This window comes from Oculina patagonica, chromosome 2 (genome assembly GCF_052425735.1).
Source record: "Oculina patagonica isolate OP01 chromosome 2, crgOcupat, whole genome shotgun sequence".
Lineage (NCBI taxonomy): Eukaryota > Metazoa > Cnidaria > Anthozoa > Scleractinia > Oculinidae > Oculina > Oculina patagonica.
Window position 1 is genome coordinate 16250796 of NC_135759.1, and position 20609 is coordinate 16271404.

General features: G+C 37.9%; 4 protein-coding genes across 5 annotated transcripts; 1 reads left to right on the forward strand and 3 right to left on the reverse strand.

The window, feature by feature from the left end:
- Window positions 1–168: 168 nt before the first annotated feature.
- LOC144643237 (testis-expressed protein 36-like) lies at window positions 169–3819 on the reverse strand. Its single transcript, XM_078502435.1, has 4 exons — window positions 3639–3819; window positions 1636–1731; window positions 1476–1553; window positions 169–976 (listed from the first exon to the last, which is right to left on the reverse strand). The coding sequence occupies exons 1-4, from the start codon at window positions 3687–3689 to the stop codon at window positions 653–655; spliced, it is 549 nt and encodes a 182-aa protein (XP_078358561.1). The 5' UTR covers window positions 3690–3819; the 3' UTR covers window positions 169–652.
- A 55-nt stretch (window positions 3820–3874) lies between these two features.
- Window positions 3875–19328, forward strand: LOC144643218 (pyridoxal phosphate homeostasis protein-like). 2 transcript variants are annotated; one of them, XM_078502406.1, is made up of 10 exons: window positions 3875–3898; window positions 10719–10855; window positions 10960–11067; window positions 12298–12333; window positions 12792–12864; window positions 13344–13478; window positions 14720–14788; window positions 17307–17449; window positions 18359–18457; window positions 19004–19328. In XM_078502406.1, the coding sequence occupies exons 2-10, from the start codon at window positions 10760–10762 to the stop codon at window positions 19241–19243; spliced, it is 999 nt and encodes a 332-aa protein (XP_078358532.1). In that variant the 5' UTR covers window positions 3875–3898; window positions 10719–10759; the 3' UTR covers window positions 19244–19328. The 2 variants fall into 2 exon arrangements, with proteins under 2 accessions (XP_078358532.1, XP_078358533.1); XM_078502407.1 differs by lacking the exon at window positions 14720–14788.
- On the reverse strand, window positions 4486–8838 carry LOC144642179 (uncharacterized). The gene is made up of 4 exons (XM_078501163.1): window positions 8709–8838; window positions 8182–8531; window positions 6915–7881; window positions 4486–5703 (listed from the first exon to the last, which is right to left on the reverse strand). The coding sequence occupies exons 2-4, from the start codon at window positions 8508–8510 to the stop codon at window positions 4486–4488; spliced, it is 2514 nt and encodes an 837-aa protein (XP_078357289.1). The 5' UTR covers window positions 8511–8531; window positions 8709–8838.
- On the reverse strand, window positions 8872–10712 carry LOC144643221 (uncharacterized). Its single transcript, XM_078502418.1, has 3 exons — window positions 9821–10712; window positions 9649–9754; window positions 8872–9243 (listed from the first exon to the last, which is right to left on the reverse strand). The coding sequence occupies exons 1-3, from the start codon at window positions 10436–10438 to the stop codon at window positions 9002–9004; spliced, it is 966 nt and encodes a 321-aa protein (XP_078358544.1). The 5' UTR covers window positions 10439–10712; the 3' UTR covers window positions 8872–9001.
- Window positions 19329–20609: the final 1281 nt, after the last annotated feature.

The following is a 20609-nucleotide window of genomic DNA, read 5'->3' on the forward strand; positions in this document are numbered from 1 at the left end:
TTGGCTCCGAATTCCCAAAATTCCTTCAATAGTTTATACAAAAATAACTTTTTACCAGTCCTACCACGATCATCTCACTGGCCCCAAGAGCCTTAGATGGATCAATTAAGGGCGGAGAAAAAGCTTACCTATTGAGTTTATTTTAATTTACTAGGCAGTCAACATGAGTAAAACTTCAATCAAATTTATTTCAAATGTTCATAATTAAATAAGACCACTCTCTTGTATGTACATAAGAAGGTACAGGCAACGGGTTATTTTGAGGATGTAAGAAAAGTATAGGAGAAGGCGATAAGGTATGTTTCAACCGAGAAAACCGACTTTCGGAAGAAAACGTGAAATGATCGCATGATGAATCATGGACGTCAAAACCACACCAAGTTAAAAAGTTCAAAGTTATAAAAAGTTCCTATTAAATAAATTGAAAGAATCATTCAACATTGTCACAACAAATTCTGACAAGATTAAGTTGTCCAAAAATATCAATCCTGTAGCGTTCAAACACAATTAACATCGCAAATATTGCGATAAATCTGTTCTTAGTGATTCTTTCCAAGTCAACATTGCGCATTCGATGTTATTCACTGCATGTATTGCACACCTTGGCGGCAAAAAATAAAACTGAAAGATCGGAACACATCATCAATTATTCCTAGTGCCATATCGGTCTGTACGAGTACGCCCATTTATTAGGAGTCAAAAACGGTTCCTGCGTTATAGCCAGCACATGGAGAGGTGTATTGTACGGAATGTCCGGTTTCCTAAACCATTCGGTCGTTGTTGTTTCTAACGGGGCAGACCCGGGTTTTCCTTCGGGGTGTATCCGCGGGAACCGTCTATGCTGGCTGTTATCTTTCCCTGGGACACCTTGATAAGAAGCCATATAGCACGAGCGTGCGTCGTTATTTGCATTCCATGTAATCAAATTACTGGAGTAGTGTTGACATCGGTCGGGAAATGTTCTTCGCCCAAGTCCCTGAAAGAAGGATAAAAGAATTAAAAGATGTAATATAGAATAAAAAAGTGCTTAGTTATGCTGGTGATTCGACCAGGTCTTCGATGACGAAATCAAGGAGGCTTTTTCCGGGACGTTGAAGAGACCAGTTCCCCCCCCCCCCCATCCCTAAATTAAACTGAGATTGATAATCACCACTTTACCAAAACACTGCTTCGTGCTTACGCTGGCAGAATCACTGCGCTGTTATGTTTCGACTACCTAGATATTAATAAGCTCAAACATAAGAAACGACCTACTGGAAAGCGTGATTATTGGGGATGCCTCATTTACTAGTTTACAGGACGGGCGTTTTTGTAAGGAACTGATAGTGAGCCTAGCCTTAGACTGAAGGAGTACAGGATTCGCGTTCTTCTACGAAGTCGGACAGCAGAGGCGGGGATTAGTCTTAAATAAAGTGATTAACGACGTCTTGCTTCGTTTTGTTGGCTTTTCCTAAACACAAATAGTTATCGCTTACATTTCCAAAGTACTCTCCCTGATCTTGAAATGCGTGTCTGTTGTCGTGTGTGGAAAAAGCGAATCTTCTGAATGGAACCTGGGAACAAATAATCAACATACAGTATGAATGTATTAAAATAACAGCGTGCATGTTTAACAGACTGATGTTAGAGTTTTACCTCGTGTTTGTCATTAAAGTTGGTAGGTGGAGGTGCCACTCGCTTCTCTTGTGGTTTGGTGACATCAAGCGTCCTCGGCCAACCGCGTGTAGAAAACTGAAAAAAATATTGAGAAAATTTTTTTTTCTTCTCCTGTGATTACAAAGCATTTTAGATTGGTGTTTGTGGAAACTGAATGGGGTATAGAGAGGTACATTATGGTTGTTTACCATTTACATGGGGAAACCGGTTGGTTCACAGTTTGGGCAAATGGTAAGCAAAAACCGCCTCAAGTGCGGCGCTTATTTGAGGGCGGAGCTTATTAAGAATTTTGACGCCAGACTCGTACCCAGTCGTTACTCATTTTTTCGTTTTCGCTACGGTCGCAGAGGATGATGGGAAGGACGTAGAAAAATGTAACGTCGCTTCGCAAAATAAGTTCGTCCTTCCCTTAATGCCTTGCGCGCCGCTAAAAAAGCAAGAGAAGCGACTGGGTACGAGTCTGTTTTGACGCCACAAAGAATAATCTTTTACATTAATTAATTGAAATATAGTCTTTTGATTGTCAGTATTCGCCTCTTGCCGAAGAGAGAAGTGGCGGTAGCTGTCCTGGCAAAGTTGGCGGCCTTCACAACATTTACAGAACTATGTATAATGTAAGAATGTTGGACAGAAAAACTAATGGAATAGCAGTAAAACAATCTGCAAAACATCGCATTTTATGGAAAGAAATATCCAAGGCTTGTTTTAGTGTTGCTTTGTAGTGCAGTTTTTAGTTAAAAAGGATTTCCTTAAATAAGTGCATCGCGACTGCGGCGCTTATTAACTTTTGTGTCCGAAATGTGGCGCTTATTCGGGGGCGGTAAGCACATCTTCCGTTCGGCTATTCCGGTTGGGAATTTTGGACTACCTTTCAAGACGTGTCGTTTATTTTAGAAATTTTTATTTGGGCAAACCAAAATAGACTTTCCAGTTTACATCCAAACCGAAATGGTAAACAACCTATACCTCTGTAGTCAGTCGTTTTCCGAAAGAAAAAAAAGAGAAAAAGGGACAACTCATGAAGTGATAGCATAGTAAGCAGTTTTTTAGCCATTATACATATTTCAAGCTATTTTGCTTAGGAAAATAGGTCAGTGTATTTTCGTGCGGTAGTAAACAAGTTGAAAAGAAAAAGACGTGTTCGTCGAAAAAAAAAAGATAAAAATTTTGGTAAAAAAAAAAAAGAACACACGTGTTTTTTAATGCAGTTTTTATATTGAATATAACTTTTAATAGCATTTTTAACCTATTTGAAAATATTCTTCAAGACCATCTGGATCATTTAAACTGTTTTCATCATTATGAGTTTTTTTCCCATCCCCGCATTCTCAGACTGTACCCTCGTATAATAAAAGTACCGTTGTCTGCGCTTGGTTAGGTAGCACGATCCTAGCTTTTAGGTTTTCATGGTAAATTTGTTCAGCTGCTATTGTGAAAATTGTGTTAGCCATAGATTTCCATAAAAACAAAAACTTTTCATTGCCTTTTGTTTTAATAATTTGACGCCAAAATGAGACTTTGTATTCTTAATTAGCCTGTCTTTAGAAAAGAAAGTTCCATACAAATCGCCAACTTTTCTGGTGAGCGTTGGCAAATGTTGGCTCTCAAAATAAAGCTTGCTTCCAACACAGGTCAACATACAACAAAACTCCCTTTCAATGATTGACTTGAATGCCTGTAAATGTTAGTTTAAAAATTAAAAACCTTTTACTGCCCGGGGTGACAGGGTGACAGCTTCTCTGGCCTGAAAATGGCGAAATCAATGAGTCGAAAGATTCTCGGCAATGTCTTGTAGCAAACCAAATTTCTTTCTTCTCATGACTCTATTCGTATTAAAACTGATCTGTACTTGGCTGCTAAATTTATCAAGTCATCTATTTCGTCTTCACTTGTTTAACCATTAATGACCTCTTCAGTTGGATTCACTTGAATGCCAATTTCGCGACGTTCATTTAAATCTTCACCGGCACTGAAGTACTTACCCAATTTCCTTCTTTCTCTTTCGATGGAACAAATGTTCGCCCTTTTGCCATACTGCCTGTACACAAAAGACTTCGCTTTATACTTGTTCGTAATCGTTACATCTCAGAAATCTGCAGGCGGTAGATTTTGCACGGTTTGACCTACAAAATTGTCAAGTAGTTTGTTTTGAGTGAGTATCAATTCCCCGGTTGCTAAGACGCCTTAGTAACAATTACCGCTGACCGTTACTGATCGCTGTCACGCCAGTTGATCAATGGCGGCCATAGGGAGCAGGGGTGAAAAACAACTACGCATGCGCGGGTCAAGGCGCGCACTGATCGAAAATTTGATCGAGTTATTCGACTGGTTGCACGATGTACGCGCGATTGTGTTAGTTCGTTGATTTCAGTTTTCTCCTTTGAAAAATACTGAAATGAAACGCGTTCAAAGATGGTAAGTGCTACTGCTAAGGTATATCATCTGGGCAGTAAATAGATTTTTGTTGGAATAAGTTTTTTAAAGACTCAGAACCAAACAAAATGGATTGAACGTTTGTACTCAACCGCCAAACATTTCTGCGAGCCGAAGGGATGACGAGTTTAAACTAACAGGTAAGGCAAGACAACTTGGTTTGCTTTGTTTGTGTTGTAGTTTTTAACAATACCTTTTAAAATTGCTTCATTGATTTAAATAGTACAATTTAGAACTCGAAAAAAGCAAATATCTCTCTTAAATAACAAAAGTAAAGCAATGTATAGCAAGCTTCCGTACAAGACAAAACTCGATCACATGGTTTGCACGCCAAGTCAACTGTGCGCCACGTTTAAAATATCATTCAATCTCATTCTCTCTTCATTGTACATTTTCCTATAGGAATGTGACATTTGTAACGGTACCAAGAGTGAACGGAAAATTATTAATCCTCTTGAACCAAGAGAGAAGTTCGAAGGAATTTTGCCATTCAGCAAAAGCGATAACAGCGCCAACGTTCCCGTGGAGATGACTATCAAGGAGTAAAATTCCGCTTGGAGTAGGTATAAATACCACTGTATTGCCTCCTAAAATAAACAGCGAGATAGTTTTCCCTTTATTCAAAGCACTTCTCCAGTAAAATGGTAAACTTGCGGCTGGATTGGCCTCTTGAGTTATGCTAACTGGAAGCTCTGGCCCAAGGACAACGGAGCCGATGATGTTCTTTAGAAGAACTGAAGCGGCTGACACCCCATATGTTGTAGGGACATTTCTTGAAATAGAGTCATAAACATTATTGCCAAGTATTATTCCTTGGACGATCACTTGGTACACCCATGTTTGGGTCAGTGGTAAATTTCTGTTAGGGACATCCACATTATCTGAAAAAAACAATTTGCTGAATAAAAGTGCAATAAAGGTACATGCATTACTGCCCATTCTTCCGAGAATTGTTGACTGGGAAATGTTTGCTGGGAAAGACCAGATTGTAACATTTCCATCATTTGTTGGTGGTATTATGATTGGTTGAAGTGTGTGTACCCTCCTGCTGCTTTCAGTGGCACAGCCAGTTGTGTTTTCTCTTGAAGCATTGGTGGCAGAATGATTAACCTTGGATGGCAGAGGAATTGCTGTGTAACTATTCACAACGCTGTCAACTTTCTCTGACCATTCATTGGAGGTGTAATAAGTTTCTGCCTCTGATGGAGTCATTGCTGTGATGTTTGTGTTTGTGTCCTCGTCATCATTCTCAGAACATAGGTCTTCTGAATCATTTTCTTCATTTGGTTTTTTAAGGAGGCCAGTGTTAAAGGTGTCTGCTAACTTCTGTGCTTTTTTTTTCAAAGGAATTAAACAGATTGGACAGGATCCATTAGGCAAACATGCCTCGTGAAAACAGTGAAAGCAGGCTAGTCTTTTAATGCTGGTGACATCTGAATTGGAACATGTTGGGTAGTCGCAGAAAGTGGACGGGTCTGGCTCTAGGCCAGGTTCAACATCATCAAGATTGTAGCTTAACGGGAAGCATGTAGTATCGACCGTGGTATCAAACGTTGGTAGGAAGTAAGTTGGTCTTCCTTTGGGACGTCCCCCTGCTGTGAATGTGCGCTCAGTCTGAAGTCAAGAGGAAGTAAGAACACTGATTAATCTTAACTGTACAAACTGTAGTTTGCTTTGATGCCTCTTTTTGTGAAAAGAGGGGTACATAGAAGGTTGTCCCCCCAGGCCCCTCTCTTTGAAAAAGTAGTTCTCAATTAAATTTTCATATTTCAAAGGAACATTGTTTAAAGTGATTAGGCTTTTTCAGAATATAGTTACAATGAAGATACAGAGAAAAGTTTTTTTTGTTTCTAACAAGGTCTGGTTTGTTTATAAGCCAGGGTGAGACAAAAATAAAAAGGGAGCTTGCCCTTTGGGCAAGCTGTTATTTTATCTTACTAGCCCAAAGCTCTGAGAACCTAGCCCGAAGGTAATTTGCATAATTAATTATATGCAAATTTAAAATTGTTCTTCCTTTGGAGACAATAAATACATAAATATTCAAAAAGAAAAAGAAAATAATCTTCCACAAGAATTAAAACAAACACAACGATTTTGTGGCAACTAACTTTGAAGCTTAATGTAGAGGATTGCAAATATGAAGGATCCTGAAGGATACATTTCAAGGGACATAATTCATATGCATACATGACGTACCCAATGCCTGCAATGCATTTCGGGGCGTTTTCAAAAACGGTCAGCCATTTGCAAGTTTTACAAAGTGATGGAGTACTTTACGGCAAAGCAATACCATGGATTGGAGAACTATGACTTCTTTTCTTATTGTGAATGCTATAGAAGCAAAGATCTTCCAATATAATTTTCTGGAAAGACACAATTCCTCAGAAAATGGTCGTTACTCATCTTAACAGAGAGAAATATAGTCGCCACGTTCAAGTTGGCGACTATAAAACCAGGAGTTTTGTCTCCAAGGATGCAGTAAGTCACATTTTTGAGCCCCAAAATTTTCCCTCTAGTCTAATTTGTCTGATGCACATTTATTTCTGGAGGTTGTCAAAAAAAAAAAACAATGTTTCTTGCCCGTGTTTTGCTTGCCCGTCGGGCAACCCGTGATCAGAATACGCTAGCCCGACGGATAATTCTACTAGCCCCGGGCTATCGGACAGCACTTTTGTCGCGCCCTGATAAGCATGGTCTGAGTAAAAAAAATCCAGCTCTTGACATTTAAAGAGGTTTTCCACTCAAAAAAGTGCTTTTTAGGAAATTAAGTTGAGTAATCCCTTATGATGGGGGCAATTTATCATAGCATCTTTAAGGAATGTTACCTGTTGTGAATTGTGGCATTTTTGGGAAATGTCATGAAAAAGATCCAGAAGAAATTCTGCAGTCTTGCCAGCAACCAGCCACAAGTTTGGCTCACTCTGTCCTGGAAAAAACTGAGGGACAAAATTCTGAATAAAGTCACTCAGGAAACCTGATGACGAAATTGCTTTGGCCGTTTGTTCAATTTCTGTTGCTGTGTTGTGTTTCTCAGTGTTCCTTCTTAAAATTGAGTGCCAAACTTCTACCTTTTTTTCAGTGATCAGTTTGAGGAAGCCAGTTTTCTTTCGCCAGTATTCTGGGAGGTGCTGACGCTGGTAAGCACAATCACTTAAAAATGACAAAGTGGATTTGTCATAATGCCTTCTTCTCCAGCAAATAAATAAAATAGCAAATTCAGCCATGACTTTCTCATACAATTCCATGTCTCCACTTCTAAAAATGTTGTACTGGTAAAATACCAGGGGAACAACATGGTCCAGTAAATGTAAGATTGTGACATACTCTGGTTTCTTGCACATGCCAAATTTTCCAACAACTTTGGGTCTTATTAGTTGCCACCCAAGCAATGCAGCAGTAACACATAATGATGTCCTGAATGGCTTTGGTTTGTTAGCCAAAACTCCTCCAAAAACACTTGAATACAATTTGTTAAAAAAAAATTTGAAATGTAAAACCAGATCTTCAAAGGCATTTAAACAAACGTGGAATGGGCCTTGCTCAGGGACAATGTTAATGTTGGGGTTCCAACCACTTGCAATTAGTTTCTTTGGATAATACCATCCAGGCCAATCTGCAGGAAGGGGCACTACAAACTTTTTGCTGTAAACTTCTAGTCCAGGGTACTTGTTCAGGATGTGGTTAAGTGCTGCTTTGTAATTGTCCATGCTTTTAAGGTCCTGTTCAAATTCATCTATTAACATACAAGTCTCCAGGGTCTCAAGGTCATCTTGTAGAGGATCTGAGTAAACTCTAAGAAATAAGTAAAGAACATAAGTTATTACAAGAGTGAGACACCTACATGTAAGAGGGTCTATATAAATGTTCAAAGTAAGTTTCTTTTCAAATTGATTTGAAACCTTTAATCTTTCTTTTCTCTCTCACCTCAATCTAAGCAGCCTTTCTTCTCTTTAATAGAGTCTTGTCTGCTCAGAAATCAGTAGTTTTGTAAACCACAATAATTGTTTAATACTTCATTTCATTTAGACTTAGTTTTAAGACTAAGCTTGTGTTTTTTACTTTGCAGTGCTTTTTAGCTACTGTACATGGTACCTCAGTTCCTGTAGTGCTGTTTGTAGTTTTCCTGGATCCAAATTCTTCATGTGAGGCGGCAGTTGATCCAGAAACTGATGCTGCATGTAAACTAAAGCATTCTGTAAAGCTTCATTTATGGCATCTTTGTCAATTCCACCAAGACAGGTTGTTTGTCTTCCATCTTTGTCAAGGAGAACTTCTCTGTGCAAAGAAACTGAATTTGTTCGTGGAACTGCATAAATTGAAGGGTGGACATCAAGCAAACAGGATGCCATATGTACTACACTGGTTGCTTCGAGGGTTGCTGGCGTGTGACGAGTGTGGATATTGTGGAAGTCGTCAACCATCAAGACAATAAAACACGACAACTGCAAGAAAGAAGCTACATGTAAACCATCATGAATTAATTCTCTGAAATCAATTGTGTGTTATTCCTTTGAGGAGGACTATATCACTTTGATAGCACAAAGACATCCTATGATTTTTGTTGTACAAAGACTTTGAAAGGATTCATTTTGGTGTATTTTTTAATATACTATTCTTACCTCATTTGCTCTCTGCAGCTGCTCAGCAATATAATTTGCATGTGCCTTGTTGAGATTTGCTTTTATAAGCTGTACATTTCTTGGTGTTGTACTGTAGCCAAGTGTCTGGCCAGCGGACAACCCACGCAGTGACAAACCACAGCTTGCTGCATGGAGGCCACTGTCCTTTTGGAGAGAGGATGTTTTTTGAGATCTGTTATAAATAACAACACATTTTTGTATAATTATCATGAACTTCGAACAATGATTTAGCCTTAAATTTAATATGCAGCAGCATGATACTCAACAGTATTTTACCTGAAGTAAGCAATTAGGTGCATTAATGACACTGCTCGTTGCTGTTGTAGATTCCTCCTTTTTGTGGATGTTTTTTTATTACTTATGGAATTTAATATCTGCTGATACAGTCCTGGGCTGTGTAGGTCACTAAATTTCTCCATTTCCTCTGAACTATATAACTTCTTGTCTGGGTGTGCCTGTTGTTGTCTGTAAAGGGCAGCTTGGAAGCTTGGTACCAGTTTTTCTATTGTTGACTCTACAGGTAAAAGTGTTCTATTAGTTTCCAGACAGGAAGCATTGTCTAATTCACATCTATCTCACTTTTATTTAACAAATTATCCATTGAGCCAGACATGGTTATATTATAAAAGTCTGTGATACCAGGGCTGTGTTTGTCTAATCTAATCTACAGTGTGTATCAAATTGTTCATATACAATAAAACAGAATAGGACTTACCCTAATAACATTCTAATGTAATAATTTATATTCATTACATATTTTCTGTAGTTGTTTTTATCTTTTATCTGATAGTTAAGGTCTACTTGAGGACCCCTGTTACTCACTTCACACTGATACTAATGTTTCTTAAAAGAAATTATTTCAAAATGATAATAAAAGTGTTAGAGGAAGCCCTGAGTTTTGCTCCAGTTATTAAATTACCTGATAAAGAACTTATTTGCTCCTTTGCTTTTGTTAGCTCCATCTCCAGTAATTTAGCTTTTTGGTTTGTCTCACTTAGCTGTTTTGCTAGCTGTTCTGTAGTTTGCTAGAAGGGAGCAGAAAAAAGGTTATTCATTTTAACAAACAGAAAAAAATGTGCTTGTTTTGTTACCTGTTCAGCAATTATGGACGCCAAGGCTCCAGTTGGTTGCAACTCTAATGGAGAACTTGCTCTCTGAAATTGTTTAAATAATGCATTGTTACAAACTAAGTAAACGATAAATCTAAGTGAGCGTTCAGAAGTACAGAAGCATTTCAGTGGGTTTTTTTGTATGTATTTTAAGGCGCGTAAATAAACAATTACCTGATTGGGAGGTTTGAAATCTACTTCATTTTGGAATATACTGTCTGCGGTCTTGTAGCACTTAATACACCATCGAGTTCCACGTCGGTATCCAGGAATGGCTAATCCAATTCGGTCAAACATCCCAAGAAGTCTTAGAGGGATTCGTTGAGAGAAAAGGTCTTTAGAGTGTTGACTAAGAGGACATGCACAAAAACTGTTCGCTTCCCGATTGATGCGCGTCCAGTGTCTTGTGCAGGCCCAAGCATCTGTCGATGTTCCAACATAACGAGCAATATCGTTGTTAAAACGTCTAATTTTTCCTCTGCACTCCTCTCCAGCTCTGGTCTTTTTCGAGAACCAACAGGTATGTCCACCGGAAGTTTTAAATGTCACGCTAATTAGGGTAATTAGCATAGCAGCTCGCGCGGCCCGCGCGAAATGCATTTTCGCGGACTCCGACTTCGTGGAGAGTTTTTGTTAGGTGTTCAGAAAAAACACCCTGGTGTTCAGCAGATAGGTTGTCAATAAGTTCAAGGCGGACTCGCTCTAAGCTTAGGGAACTTAAACTCGTTGTCAAACTCTTATTCAGGGCGAAATAATCCCGGGTGTTTCAATTTTTTGAAAAATCCGCCATTTTACGTATGCTGTTGCCATGGTTTTGAGTTGTCATCCCCAGTTTCCTTGCGCGCGCGGCGGACATGCGTAGTTGTTTTTCACCCCTGCTGCCATAGGGGCGGTTATGTCCGCTCTCTTCTCTGTTTTTGTATGAAGCGAGTCAGAAATTTGTCCATGGAAGGATTAGGTCTTGCTCTTCGGAGTGTCATTACCCGAGTAAAAGATGCAACGGCTAAGCGGTCAAGTGTGAGTGTAGAATTAATGTGTTTAGTCTAAATCATTTTCGGAAACCCTTGATTGGTAATTGAGACAATTGGCTTAAAAATTGTCACTGTTCACTTTTATTTCAGGAGCTCCCTAGAACAGCCCCCCGTCTTGTTGCCGTGAGCAAGTTAAAGCCAGCAGACTGCATTATTGAAGCCTATGAGCATGGACAACGACATTTTGGAGAAAACTATGTAAGTGAGCTGTTATATAACTTGTATTGTAAGCTTACATAACATTACACCATCGACAGCCGATCAAATATACAATGAATATTGAGATTAGGGACCGGTCATTATTTATGAAGAGGGGGGGGAGGGAAAAATATATTGGAAATGTCAAAATTTCTGTAAGGCCCCCCTCCAGGCCATGTAAGTAGCAAGTGACCCCCCCCCTTCTTTATTCAATATTTACATTATGACCCCCCCCCCCCTCACCTCATATCTTCTTTATATGCCTTAAGTAATTATTAAATGCATGTTACATACAATCTTAATTGCACACTTGTTCTGATGCACAAAGGCTGGATCAACACTTAGTCAGCCAAGGCTTCTTTGCTATGGATACTCTTCCAGCAGTAGGGCAAATTTTGGACGAGTTATGTGTATAGTAAACATACCTCAATTATTAACTCCTCAACTTTGGAAAAGTTATAGTTTTTACAAATTATGCTCTCATGGTGAACACAAATGTAATAACCATGCAAAATATAATCTTTTCCAATGATTTTCCTTAAGTGTAAAAGAACTACTTTCTTGTTGTTATATCATGTTTTATTACTTCTTGGGCTATTGTAGTGATAATCATTTTGTAAAAAGAAATAATTTCAGTCAAACCAGATATTAAAGCAGATAGGTCTGGATTCTTTTAATATTTAACTAAAATTTGAGATAACAATGGAGTTTAGAGTGCAAACAGTATTTCTGTAAAATACAAATCACTATAAAAGTTGTACATAATTAGTGGAGTTTAAACAAAAGAAAACAATAGAAATAGCATAAAATTGTACAATTTAGCGTCACTGTTTCACTTATAGTGTTTGCACTCTTCTATTTAACTGTTTTACCCACCTCAAACTGCTGATCCCCCCCTAAACTTCTTTATAAAAAATTTTAGCCCCCCCTCTTGCCACTCTGAAATAGCCTTGACCCCCCCTTCTTTTTTCCGTCCCCCCCTCTACATAAATAATGACTGGTCCCTTAATATTTTCTGCCTATCGATTGCTAACTTCAAATATCGATAAAAGAAATGATGCTAGCATTCACAGGCTTGTTATGCCGTGTTTAAACTCAAGTGTTTTGTAATTGTCTAATATTTTTATTGTTTTTGTTGTTGTTATTGTTATTTGCTTTTGTTGTTATCATTATTATTGAAATCACTCAACCGATTACTCCCTGAATTCTAATCATTTGAATAATTTCCAGGTGCAAGAACTGATTGAGAAGTCAAATAATCCTAAGGTATGGTGCAAATCATTTCTTCAGTCTGGAAAGTATGTCACATGAACACAAGATTATGATCATATTTTTTGTGTGCACACTTAATCTCTGTGCTGCCAGCCATAACAAGTTTTAGATCAAGTCATGGTGAACTACAGTGACCGAAAACATGTGCAGGGGGCGATATCGATCGAGGAATCGATCGGGGCCTCCCAACACATGCCGGGACACATCACGAATCGGGAAACGAATCGAAGACGTATATCGGGGTTCCACTGTACTTATTTGAGCTTCATACCATATTTTGACACAGAGAAGAAGATCTTAGTTCCATTGTATTTAGACTAATTAATTTTGTAAATAATTTAGGAGGAACACTTCACTGGTTTGTCAGTAAAATGATTAATATTATAATACACTGAGATGTACGATTACAATGATTTATTTTGTTAAAAGTTTTTTATATTTACTCATTTCAGGTTCAGGAACTTAAGGACATAAGATGGCATTTCATTGGCCATTTACAGACTAACAAATGCAACAATATTGTAGGTAAGAACTGAATACCGTATTCATGCCTTAAGTGCGACGCTTATTCGAGGGTGGTGCTTATTTGAGGGCCGTGCTTATTTAAAATTTGGACGCCACAAAGAATCCTGGCAAAGTTCACAGCCTTCAAAACATTTACAGAACAATGTATTGTTAGAAAGAACTGCAAAACAAAAATTCGCTTTTGATGGAAAGAAATTTGTTTTTGAGTTGATTTGTAGTGCAGTTTAAACGGAATGTCTTGAATAAGTGCTGCATCAGCATCGCAGTGCTTATTCGGGACGGCGCTTATTAACTTTTTTGTCCTGAAAGTGGCATTTTTGAGGGCAGCACTTATTGGAGGGGGCAGGGCTTATTCGAGTAAATACGGTAGTATCATTTGTTGGTATGAACTGAGGAAAAATCATTGTTAATTTCTGTGAGTCTTGTCAATTAAAAGTAATGATTGCAACCAAATTTATTTTGATTTACCTTCATCACAGGTGTGCCAAACCTTTTCATGATAGAGACAGTGGATAGTGCAAAGCTTGCCAGCACACTTAACTCCTCTTGGAGTAAACAGAACAAACCCCAACCCCTTAATGTGATGGTTCAAGTTAACACAAGCAAGGAAGAAAGTAAGTTTTCTCTCCAAAGTGGGATCTTAGTTTGTTTTTATTCTTAATTTGTTTATTATTAATACATACATACATACTTCATTTATTTAATATAATAATAATAAGTAGGTCTAAAATTAGAGGCAGCTAAAAGCTGATGTGGACCTACATTAAATTCTAAATAACAATCAATAATAAATCTAAATCTAAAACCTAACAAAATAAAAAAATATATATATTAAAATTTACAATAGCGTGAGAAATAACCCTAACCAAAAAAGAAATAAGAGTTTCCGAGAGGTCCGCATCTTTGACGTTGCTGGGTTTTAAAAATTTATTATAAATTATTTCCACGTCATTTCGCTCGAAAAGGTGCCATCCATTTTCATTCGCTGCGATGTACTGTAAACTGTTAGAGTTTCGCACTGTAATAAACATAGTTGGCAGTGTCTTTATTTGATCCAGATTGTCCATTAAAAGTAATTTTGTCTAAAATATTAGAGTTTTCTTTAAGAGCAGATTTAAAAGAACCTATATTGGGTTTGTTTTTTAAGTGCAGGGGCAGATTATTCCAAAGAATTGACGCACAGTGTGAGAATGAATTACGGAGAAAGTCAGTATTAGGACGTTTAATTAAGAGTTTCAGGTTGTCTCTATGATTTCTTAATAAAAAGTGTCTTGTAAATAGAGAGTTAATGCCAGCTGGAGCTTTCTTGTAAAACGCTTGATAGGTAATATTTGCCATTCTTTTCTTGTAAAGGTGATCTAACGATTTCCAATTTGCCATTTTTAGTACTTCTGTGTCGAGAATGGTTTCCTTTATGTTGAAGATAAATCTCGCTGCTCTAATGTGGATTTGTTCAAGGGACTGAAGTGACTTTGAAGATCCCCACAGTGCAATTGAATAAGTAACACTTGGAATTATACCTTTGAAATAAATTGATTCCAAGATGCATTTGTTGAGACCTTTTAAACGCTTAAGTTTTTTTACTCTTGCCGAGAAACGCTTGCTCAGAGATTTTACGTGAGGTGACCAACGTAACTTGTTGTCTAATTGAACTCCTAGACATGTAGTTTTGGAGACAAAGGACAGATCGTTGTTATACGGTCTAAACAAATTTTTTGTAAGGGTCCAATAAAAGTTGTTTTGGATAACAACATTAAGTCAGTTTTTGCGGGATGAATAGTCATGAAGTTATTCTTGGCCCATTCGTTTAAGTCAGTGATCGACTTATGAATGCTTATTAATACTTCATCAACAGTGTTTCCAATGCAGAAGGCTGTGGTGTCGTCTGCAAACATTTCAACAGAAGCATTTTCTGTATTTCTGGGTAAATCATTTGAGTAGATATTTTAAAGTCTAGGTCCAAGTAACGTTCCTTGGGGCACACCAGTATCTTTTTCCTTTTTTTTTTATTTTAAACCATTTAAAAAAAAAAATTTTTTATAATTATAAAAATATTTTAAAATAAATTCTTAAAAGGGCCCCCTATGCCTGTAGAGGGAAGTTTTCCTGCTAGAACTGCATGATTTACGCAATCAAATGCTTTTTGAAAATCGACGAAGATGACGCCGATAACTTTACTTTCATCCAGGGCTAAACGCCATTGTTCTGCCATTGAGAGCAGTAGGAGTTCTGGTGAACCTCCCTTTCTAAAGCCCTACTGATTCAAAGTTATTAGATTGTTGTCATACAGAAAGTTGTCAAGTTGCTGACTGATAACATTCTCCAATAGTTTGCCAGGAACACTGAGAAGAGAAATAGGCCTGTAATTGCCACAGTCAAGCGTGCTCCCTTTAAAAAAATTAGGCTGGGCCTGGACCCGATTTATAATCTACCCGGAATTTTTTTTTGGTCGGTAAATTGTTCCAGACGCACACGGCCCAGCCGACTCCTTGGTCATGGTCACGCAAATTTTGATGTTTGGGTTAGCGATCGCTAGTATTAGGAACACTCTGTTCAGTGTGAAGTGTATGTTTGTGTCGTTCGAGCGTTTGATTCAGCGGGCACTGAATGTTTACATATACATTTGCAAAGCCGAAAAGTGTTTTGACATGTCCAAGCTAATTAAAAGTTGAAACCATTACCCACAGGCCCAGGTGACTCCTTGGTCACGCAAGTTTTGATGTTTATTGGCGATTGCTTGCCTGTAATTATAAATAATCATACTTCTATTTTAAAAATATTTACGAATTCTCTGTGTTTTTTTTGGGGGGGGAAACATTTATTTTTTAAATGTTATTGAAGGGTATGGCTCGAACCGAGCAGTGAATATTCACGTTGCAATTTGACATGTCCGAACTATTTACATGTATAAAATTAATGAAAAAAGAATTATTTTTTGTTTGTTATGCAAGTGTTTTGAGTTAATTATTGGAATCGAAAGGAAAATTGCAAACCCAGCAAAATTTGTCAGGTCACGGGACACACGTCATCACTAAAAGGGGAAACTAATGGCTGAGTCATGCAGTCATGTGTTCTCTATTTATGTCTGAAAACTGTGTTTTTCTAGCAAAATAACAGTTAAACTTCAAGAACTTGATTTTTAAACTTCTTTTATTTTAACCAAAATTTATGCCATTCAAGTGGTTTGAGTGTATTTTATGTAAGATTCGGAAAAAAATAAATATTTGCAAGCCCAGACAGGAATTTGTTTATGCTCCTGGATCAAAAAAGAGACAACGTAATCAGGGAAATTTCGGTTCAATACTCCAACTCACGCAAACTTCTTGACTGGTGCAAAACTCGGACTTGAGTCGTCGGACGACACTAAATGGAGAAATACAACGGGATGGCCTCAGTCTACTTTTTATTTTGGCCTAAAATGGACTCCCTTTTAATGTCATTCAATTGGTTTGGGTTTATTTTATTCAACATTTGGAACAAAATAAATATTTGCATGCATAAGCAGGAATTTATCTGGCCAGGCATGTGGTTTAAGGCAAGAGATGATGCGATGAAGGAAATTCAGCTCACGCACACTCAGTGACTCATGCAAACACGACTTGTGTGTTTCTCAAATGACTGGTTTTCTAAAGATCTTTTTGGGGTGCTGTACCATGCCTTTCTAGCCTACTTTAAAAAAGAACTGAAAAGAAGTGGTCAAACACTAACCGCCCAATTATAAACTGCACGTGAAGTTTCTTGTTTTTAAAGAGACAAGTTACATGGGTGACGGTCATTACAGTCAACTGCTGTAGGTAACCAAAACCACACGAAGAGAGAGGGGGAGGGCAGAGAGGGCGCGGGAGGGGGGCCCAGCCCCCCGTCAGCGTGAAAAGCACGACGCCAAAAGGACACCGCAGCGGGGAACAGCGACCGAACAGGAGAGCACCCAGAAGGCCACACGCCAAAAGACACAAGAAGTTATTCACCAAAATAAGCCTCCAACGTTCGCTGTAACCCTACGAAATCTTTCTGAAAACTCGACTACTGAATGCCGCCATCTTGGAGCTGGTAATGTGTGCGTGACATCAAAGAGCTCAGCCTGAAGTTTGGCGGAAAATATAGGGAATAATGTACTCGAACCTCCGAGTGGATGGATGCCTGTTGTGCCCATGCCAACAGAGCAACAAAAGGAGACACCACGCCAAACCAGGCGAGCCTGACGCACACACATACCAGCCCAAGATGGGGGTTCAGTTGTGAGTTTTCGGAAAGATTTCGTAGGGTTATAACATATCTTTGTATAAACTTTTTATTGGCGTAAAGAAAATAAATGGCCATTGTGGAGTGAACTTCTCCTTTAAGTGTTAAAAACTTTTGATATCCTGAAGGTACATACAAGCTCATTTGATTGCTAGTTAATGTTTATTTTCACATATTAATGATAGTTTTGTTTATGTAAGGCAAGAGTGGATGTTCAAGTGATCACTGTGTAGAGCTTGTGGAACACGTTATCCAGCACTGTCCTCACTTAAAGTTTTCTGGACTAATGACCATCGGCGAAATGAATTACGACTGGAGTCAAGGAGCTAATCCCGATTTTGTCGTAAGCACAAAGGTTTTCTTTAAAATTGTTAAATAATTAAGCCACAATTTTGATTTTTCAGCATGAAGCAAAAAGCAGTACTACTCTGCCTGGGTGGGATGCTAGTCCACCATAGGTACCCCCCCCCCCCCTGCATTTTTGTCAGGTTGCCCTTGCAGAGCTCATTAATTTTACACTAATCAGGGTGGAAAAAGGAACTATCAAATGAAAGTGTTCCTTCAGCCTGCACAAATGGGACCACCTGATCCAGTGTCCAGAGATACCGCGAAATTCCGGTTAGAAGACCTGGGCTTATGCAACTTCGTAAGGGGTTTTGTGTGGGCTCATAAGTGGAGTAGCTTATGTCCGGAAGGGCTTATAAGCGGAATAAAAAAAAAACGTTTTGAACGGGCCGCGGGAGTGTTGATCGAAATGCGTTTTTATGTTAAAAACGTATAACAAAGCAACATTTATTCCTGTTCAGTACTGTCATCCGGCAGAGGGGAGCTTATATCCAGGGGGCTTATAATCGGATGTATTTCTTTGTTTCCAGATAGATGGGCCTATAACCGGAGGGGCTTATAAGCAGGGGGGGGGGGGGGTTATAACCGGAATTTTAGGTATGAACAACAAAGGAACGTAGCGTAAACAGAGGAAAGACCCAGATCCGGATAGACACAAGAAGAGGGAGGAGGGAGATACAGAAGCAGGGCCCAGAAGACACAAAACCAAAAAGACCGACCCAGTGCAGCCACAAATGTGACCAAAATGCACCATACCAAAAAACCTTAGCTAAAATCAACAAATGGTCAAAATGAAGTACATGTAGTGGGAGGCTGTTTTGTTAGTTTCCAACCAGTAACATACATATTAAATAAAGATTTGACCAGAATAAACTTGTCTCAATTTAGTGTTACACTTTGTTTTCAGTGTTTAGTTGAGTGCCGGAAAAAGGTCTGTGAAAAACTAGGCCTTAGTCTGGAAGATGTGGAATTGAGCATGGGAATGTCAAATGATTTTGACAAAGCGGTAGGTGCTTAATTATTATTTTAAAGATCTGCCCAGTCAACTTGCAAGATATAGGTTTTTAACTCTATCTAAGGATTGAGAGTGGTATTGCAATGCATCAGTGGACAACAGGAGCAACCTTAAAGTGATTTATAAGCTTGAATCATGCAACTTGTACCTTTAAACACTCTTTACCTGTACTTGTAATAGAGAACAGACTTTGAAGTGATGGGAAAAACACTTGCTATCAAGAGAGATTTCTTCATATCCTTATAATAGAATGGTTTTCAATTGACTGTTGAAAGTAAAAAAATGTATAAAATTTCTTTGGTCTTGCTTTTTCTATGCTCAAACCTTCTGCTTTTCAACTAATAACAAATAAACACAACTGCGATTTCCCACACTTAGCACCAGTTGCATGATTTTGCTCAGAGTTTTAACTGGTTCATACCATTATTTACATTTCTTGTGTTTGGTTAGTTGTGCTGCATCTTTCCCCTCCCCTTTCACTTGCTAAGTAGTTCCAAAAAAGCATATGCTTAACAAGGCATTTTCTTTTTTTGTTAGATTTTAATGGGCAGTACAAATGTACGAGTAGGCAGTACCATATTTGGTGCAAGACAACCAAGACATCCAAGCAGTGCCTCTTCAGTGCAGGGGACTACTCAGCCTACCCCCCAGGAAACAAAATCAACATCTGATGTTCCACAACACAACATTACAAAGGATACATTACAAAACTTGAACACAGACAATAATTTGACAACCGAAAGAAGTCCACATGCTGCGCAAAGCAATTCAATATAACAAGACATGCTATTTTGTACATTTTGCTGATTTGATGTCAGGTTGTTCGAAAAGTGAAATCAGTTTACCATACTCATCTCATGGAAAACAAGAACTGCAAGCATTTTTTATTCGTGGGGGTATTGTTTGTCTCCTGCCTTCTTCGTTCTTTTGGTTTAAGGGCACGGCCCCACACAAAAAAAAATTTTTAAAAAAAAAATTTAAAAAAAAAATTTTTTTTGTTTGGGGTGACATTTTTTTTCCCTTTTTTTTTTTTTTAAACTTCGAAAAAAATTAAAATTTTTTTTTTTTTATATTAAATAATAAAAAAAAAAAAAAAAATTTATAAAAAAAAAAAAAAAAACAAAAAAAAAAAAAAATTTTTTTTTTTTCCCCGCGAAAAAAAAAAAAAAAAAAAAAAAAAAAAAAAAAAAAAAAAAAAAAAAAAAAGGGGAATTTAAAGCAACAATTTGAGATTAGTAAAAGTAAAAAATGAAGAACTAAAAGATAATAGTTATAACAAAATAACATTAATAATTATTGATAAGTCACAGTTGATACTAAGCCTAGATAAGCTTAATCATTCTTTGGACAACAGGGCCTAGAATAACAGGTTAATATTGAATTTGGCCTAATGCCAATGATCGCCTCGGTATGTTGTGATTTATGTTGGTAGAGAAGCCAAATTATCATAACAAAACATGGGATACTCTATTTATGTTCCAGTAGGTCATTTGTGTTCTATCCCAGGCCTGCCGTTAAAATATTCAGAGAACTTTCAAAAATATACAACGACGCCACGCAGTAAAATGGCTAGATAATGTTATGTTTGCTCCCTCTTCCCGTCACAATTGCAATTGATGCCAAAACTGCGACAAGGTTTATTCTATTTAAATTCAGTATAAGAAGGTGACTTCTTTCTCCTGGGAAAGAATTTGTGAAAATGTACTTTACAGACAACATTAGCTGGGTTTACACTGGGATTTCTTAGTAGGTTTGAACCCACCTATTTATTTGCTGAACGTTCCCAGCAAGAAAATAAGTGTGCATGACGCAATGGGAAATTTCCCCGACATTTTCTCGACAGTATCCGCTGTAAACATCGGGCCGGCTTCTATATCCCTTAAATTTAAATTATCAACTTTATGTGCCTCTAAAAATTTATTAAACTGTGATATAAAAACGTGTTTATGGAGAGGTGCATATCGTTGACTATAAATAAAAGATAGAGACATTTTGGGAAAAACCCCTTCAGTCGCACCGGATGGCAGATTTTCCCTTAAAAAACCCAAATCATAACTACCCATTTCAAGACCGCGAAATTTTCCCCTCGAAAATGAAAAAGCTATTTTATCCAATGGGTATTTATTGTAGGTTCTAATGTTAC

Bases quoted from the DNA above. Each gene is read 5' to 3' on its own strand.
- LOC144643237 (XM_078502435.1), bottom strand. From the start codon at position 3,689: ATGGCAAAAGGGCGAACATTTGTTCCATCGAAAGAGAAAGAAGGAAAT. The intron at 1,554-1,635 runs GTAAAACTCTAA...ATTTGTTCCCAG, and splicing joins ACTTTAATGACAAACACGAG to GTTCCATTCAGAAGATTCGC. The intron at 977-1,475 runs GTAAGCGATAAC...TCCTTCTTTCAG, and splicing joins AGGGAGAGTACTTTGGAAAT to GGACTTGGGCGAAGAACATT.
- LOC144643218 (XM_078502406.1), top strand. From the start codon at position 10,760: ATGAAGCGAGTCAGAAATTTGTCCATGGAAGGATTAGGTCTTGCTCTT. The intron at 13,479-14,719 runs GTAAGTTTTCTC...CTTCATCAACAG, and splicing joins TAACACAAGCAAGGAAGAAA to TGTTTCCAATGCAGAAGGCT. The intron at 14,789-17,306 runs GTAAATCATTTG...TGTTTATGTAAG, and splicing joins AGCATTTTCTGTATTTCTGG to GCAAGAGTGGATGTTCAAGT.
- LOC144642179 (XM_078501163.1), bottom strand. From the start codon at position 8,510: ATGGTTGACGACTTCCACAATATCCACACTCGTCACACGCCAGCAACC. The intron at 7,882-8,181 runs GTACCATGTACA...CTTATTTCTTAG, and splicing joins ACAGCACTACAGGAACTGAG to AGTTTACTCAGATCCTCTAC. The intron at 5,704-6,914 runs GTAACATTCCTT...TCTTGACTTCAG, and splicing joins AATGCCACAATTCACAACAG to ACTGAGCGCACATTCACAGC.
- LOC144643221 (XM_078502418.1), bottom strand. From the start codon at position 10,438: ATGCATTTCGCGCGGGCCGCGCGAGCTGCTATGCTAATTACCCTAATT. The intron at 9,755-9,820 runs GTAACAAAACAA...GCTCCCTTCTAG, and splicing joins CGTCCATAATTGCTGAACAG to CAAACTACAGAACAGCTAGC. The intron at 9,244-9,648 runs GTAATTTAATAA...TTTTACCTGTAG, and splicing joins GCAAATAAGTTCTTTATCAG to AGTCAACAATAGAAAAACTG.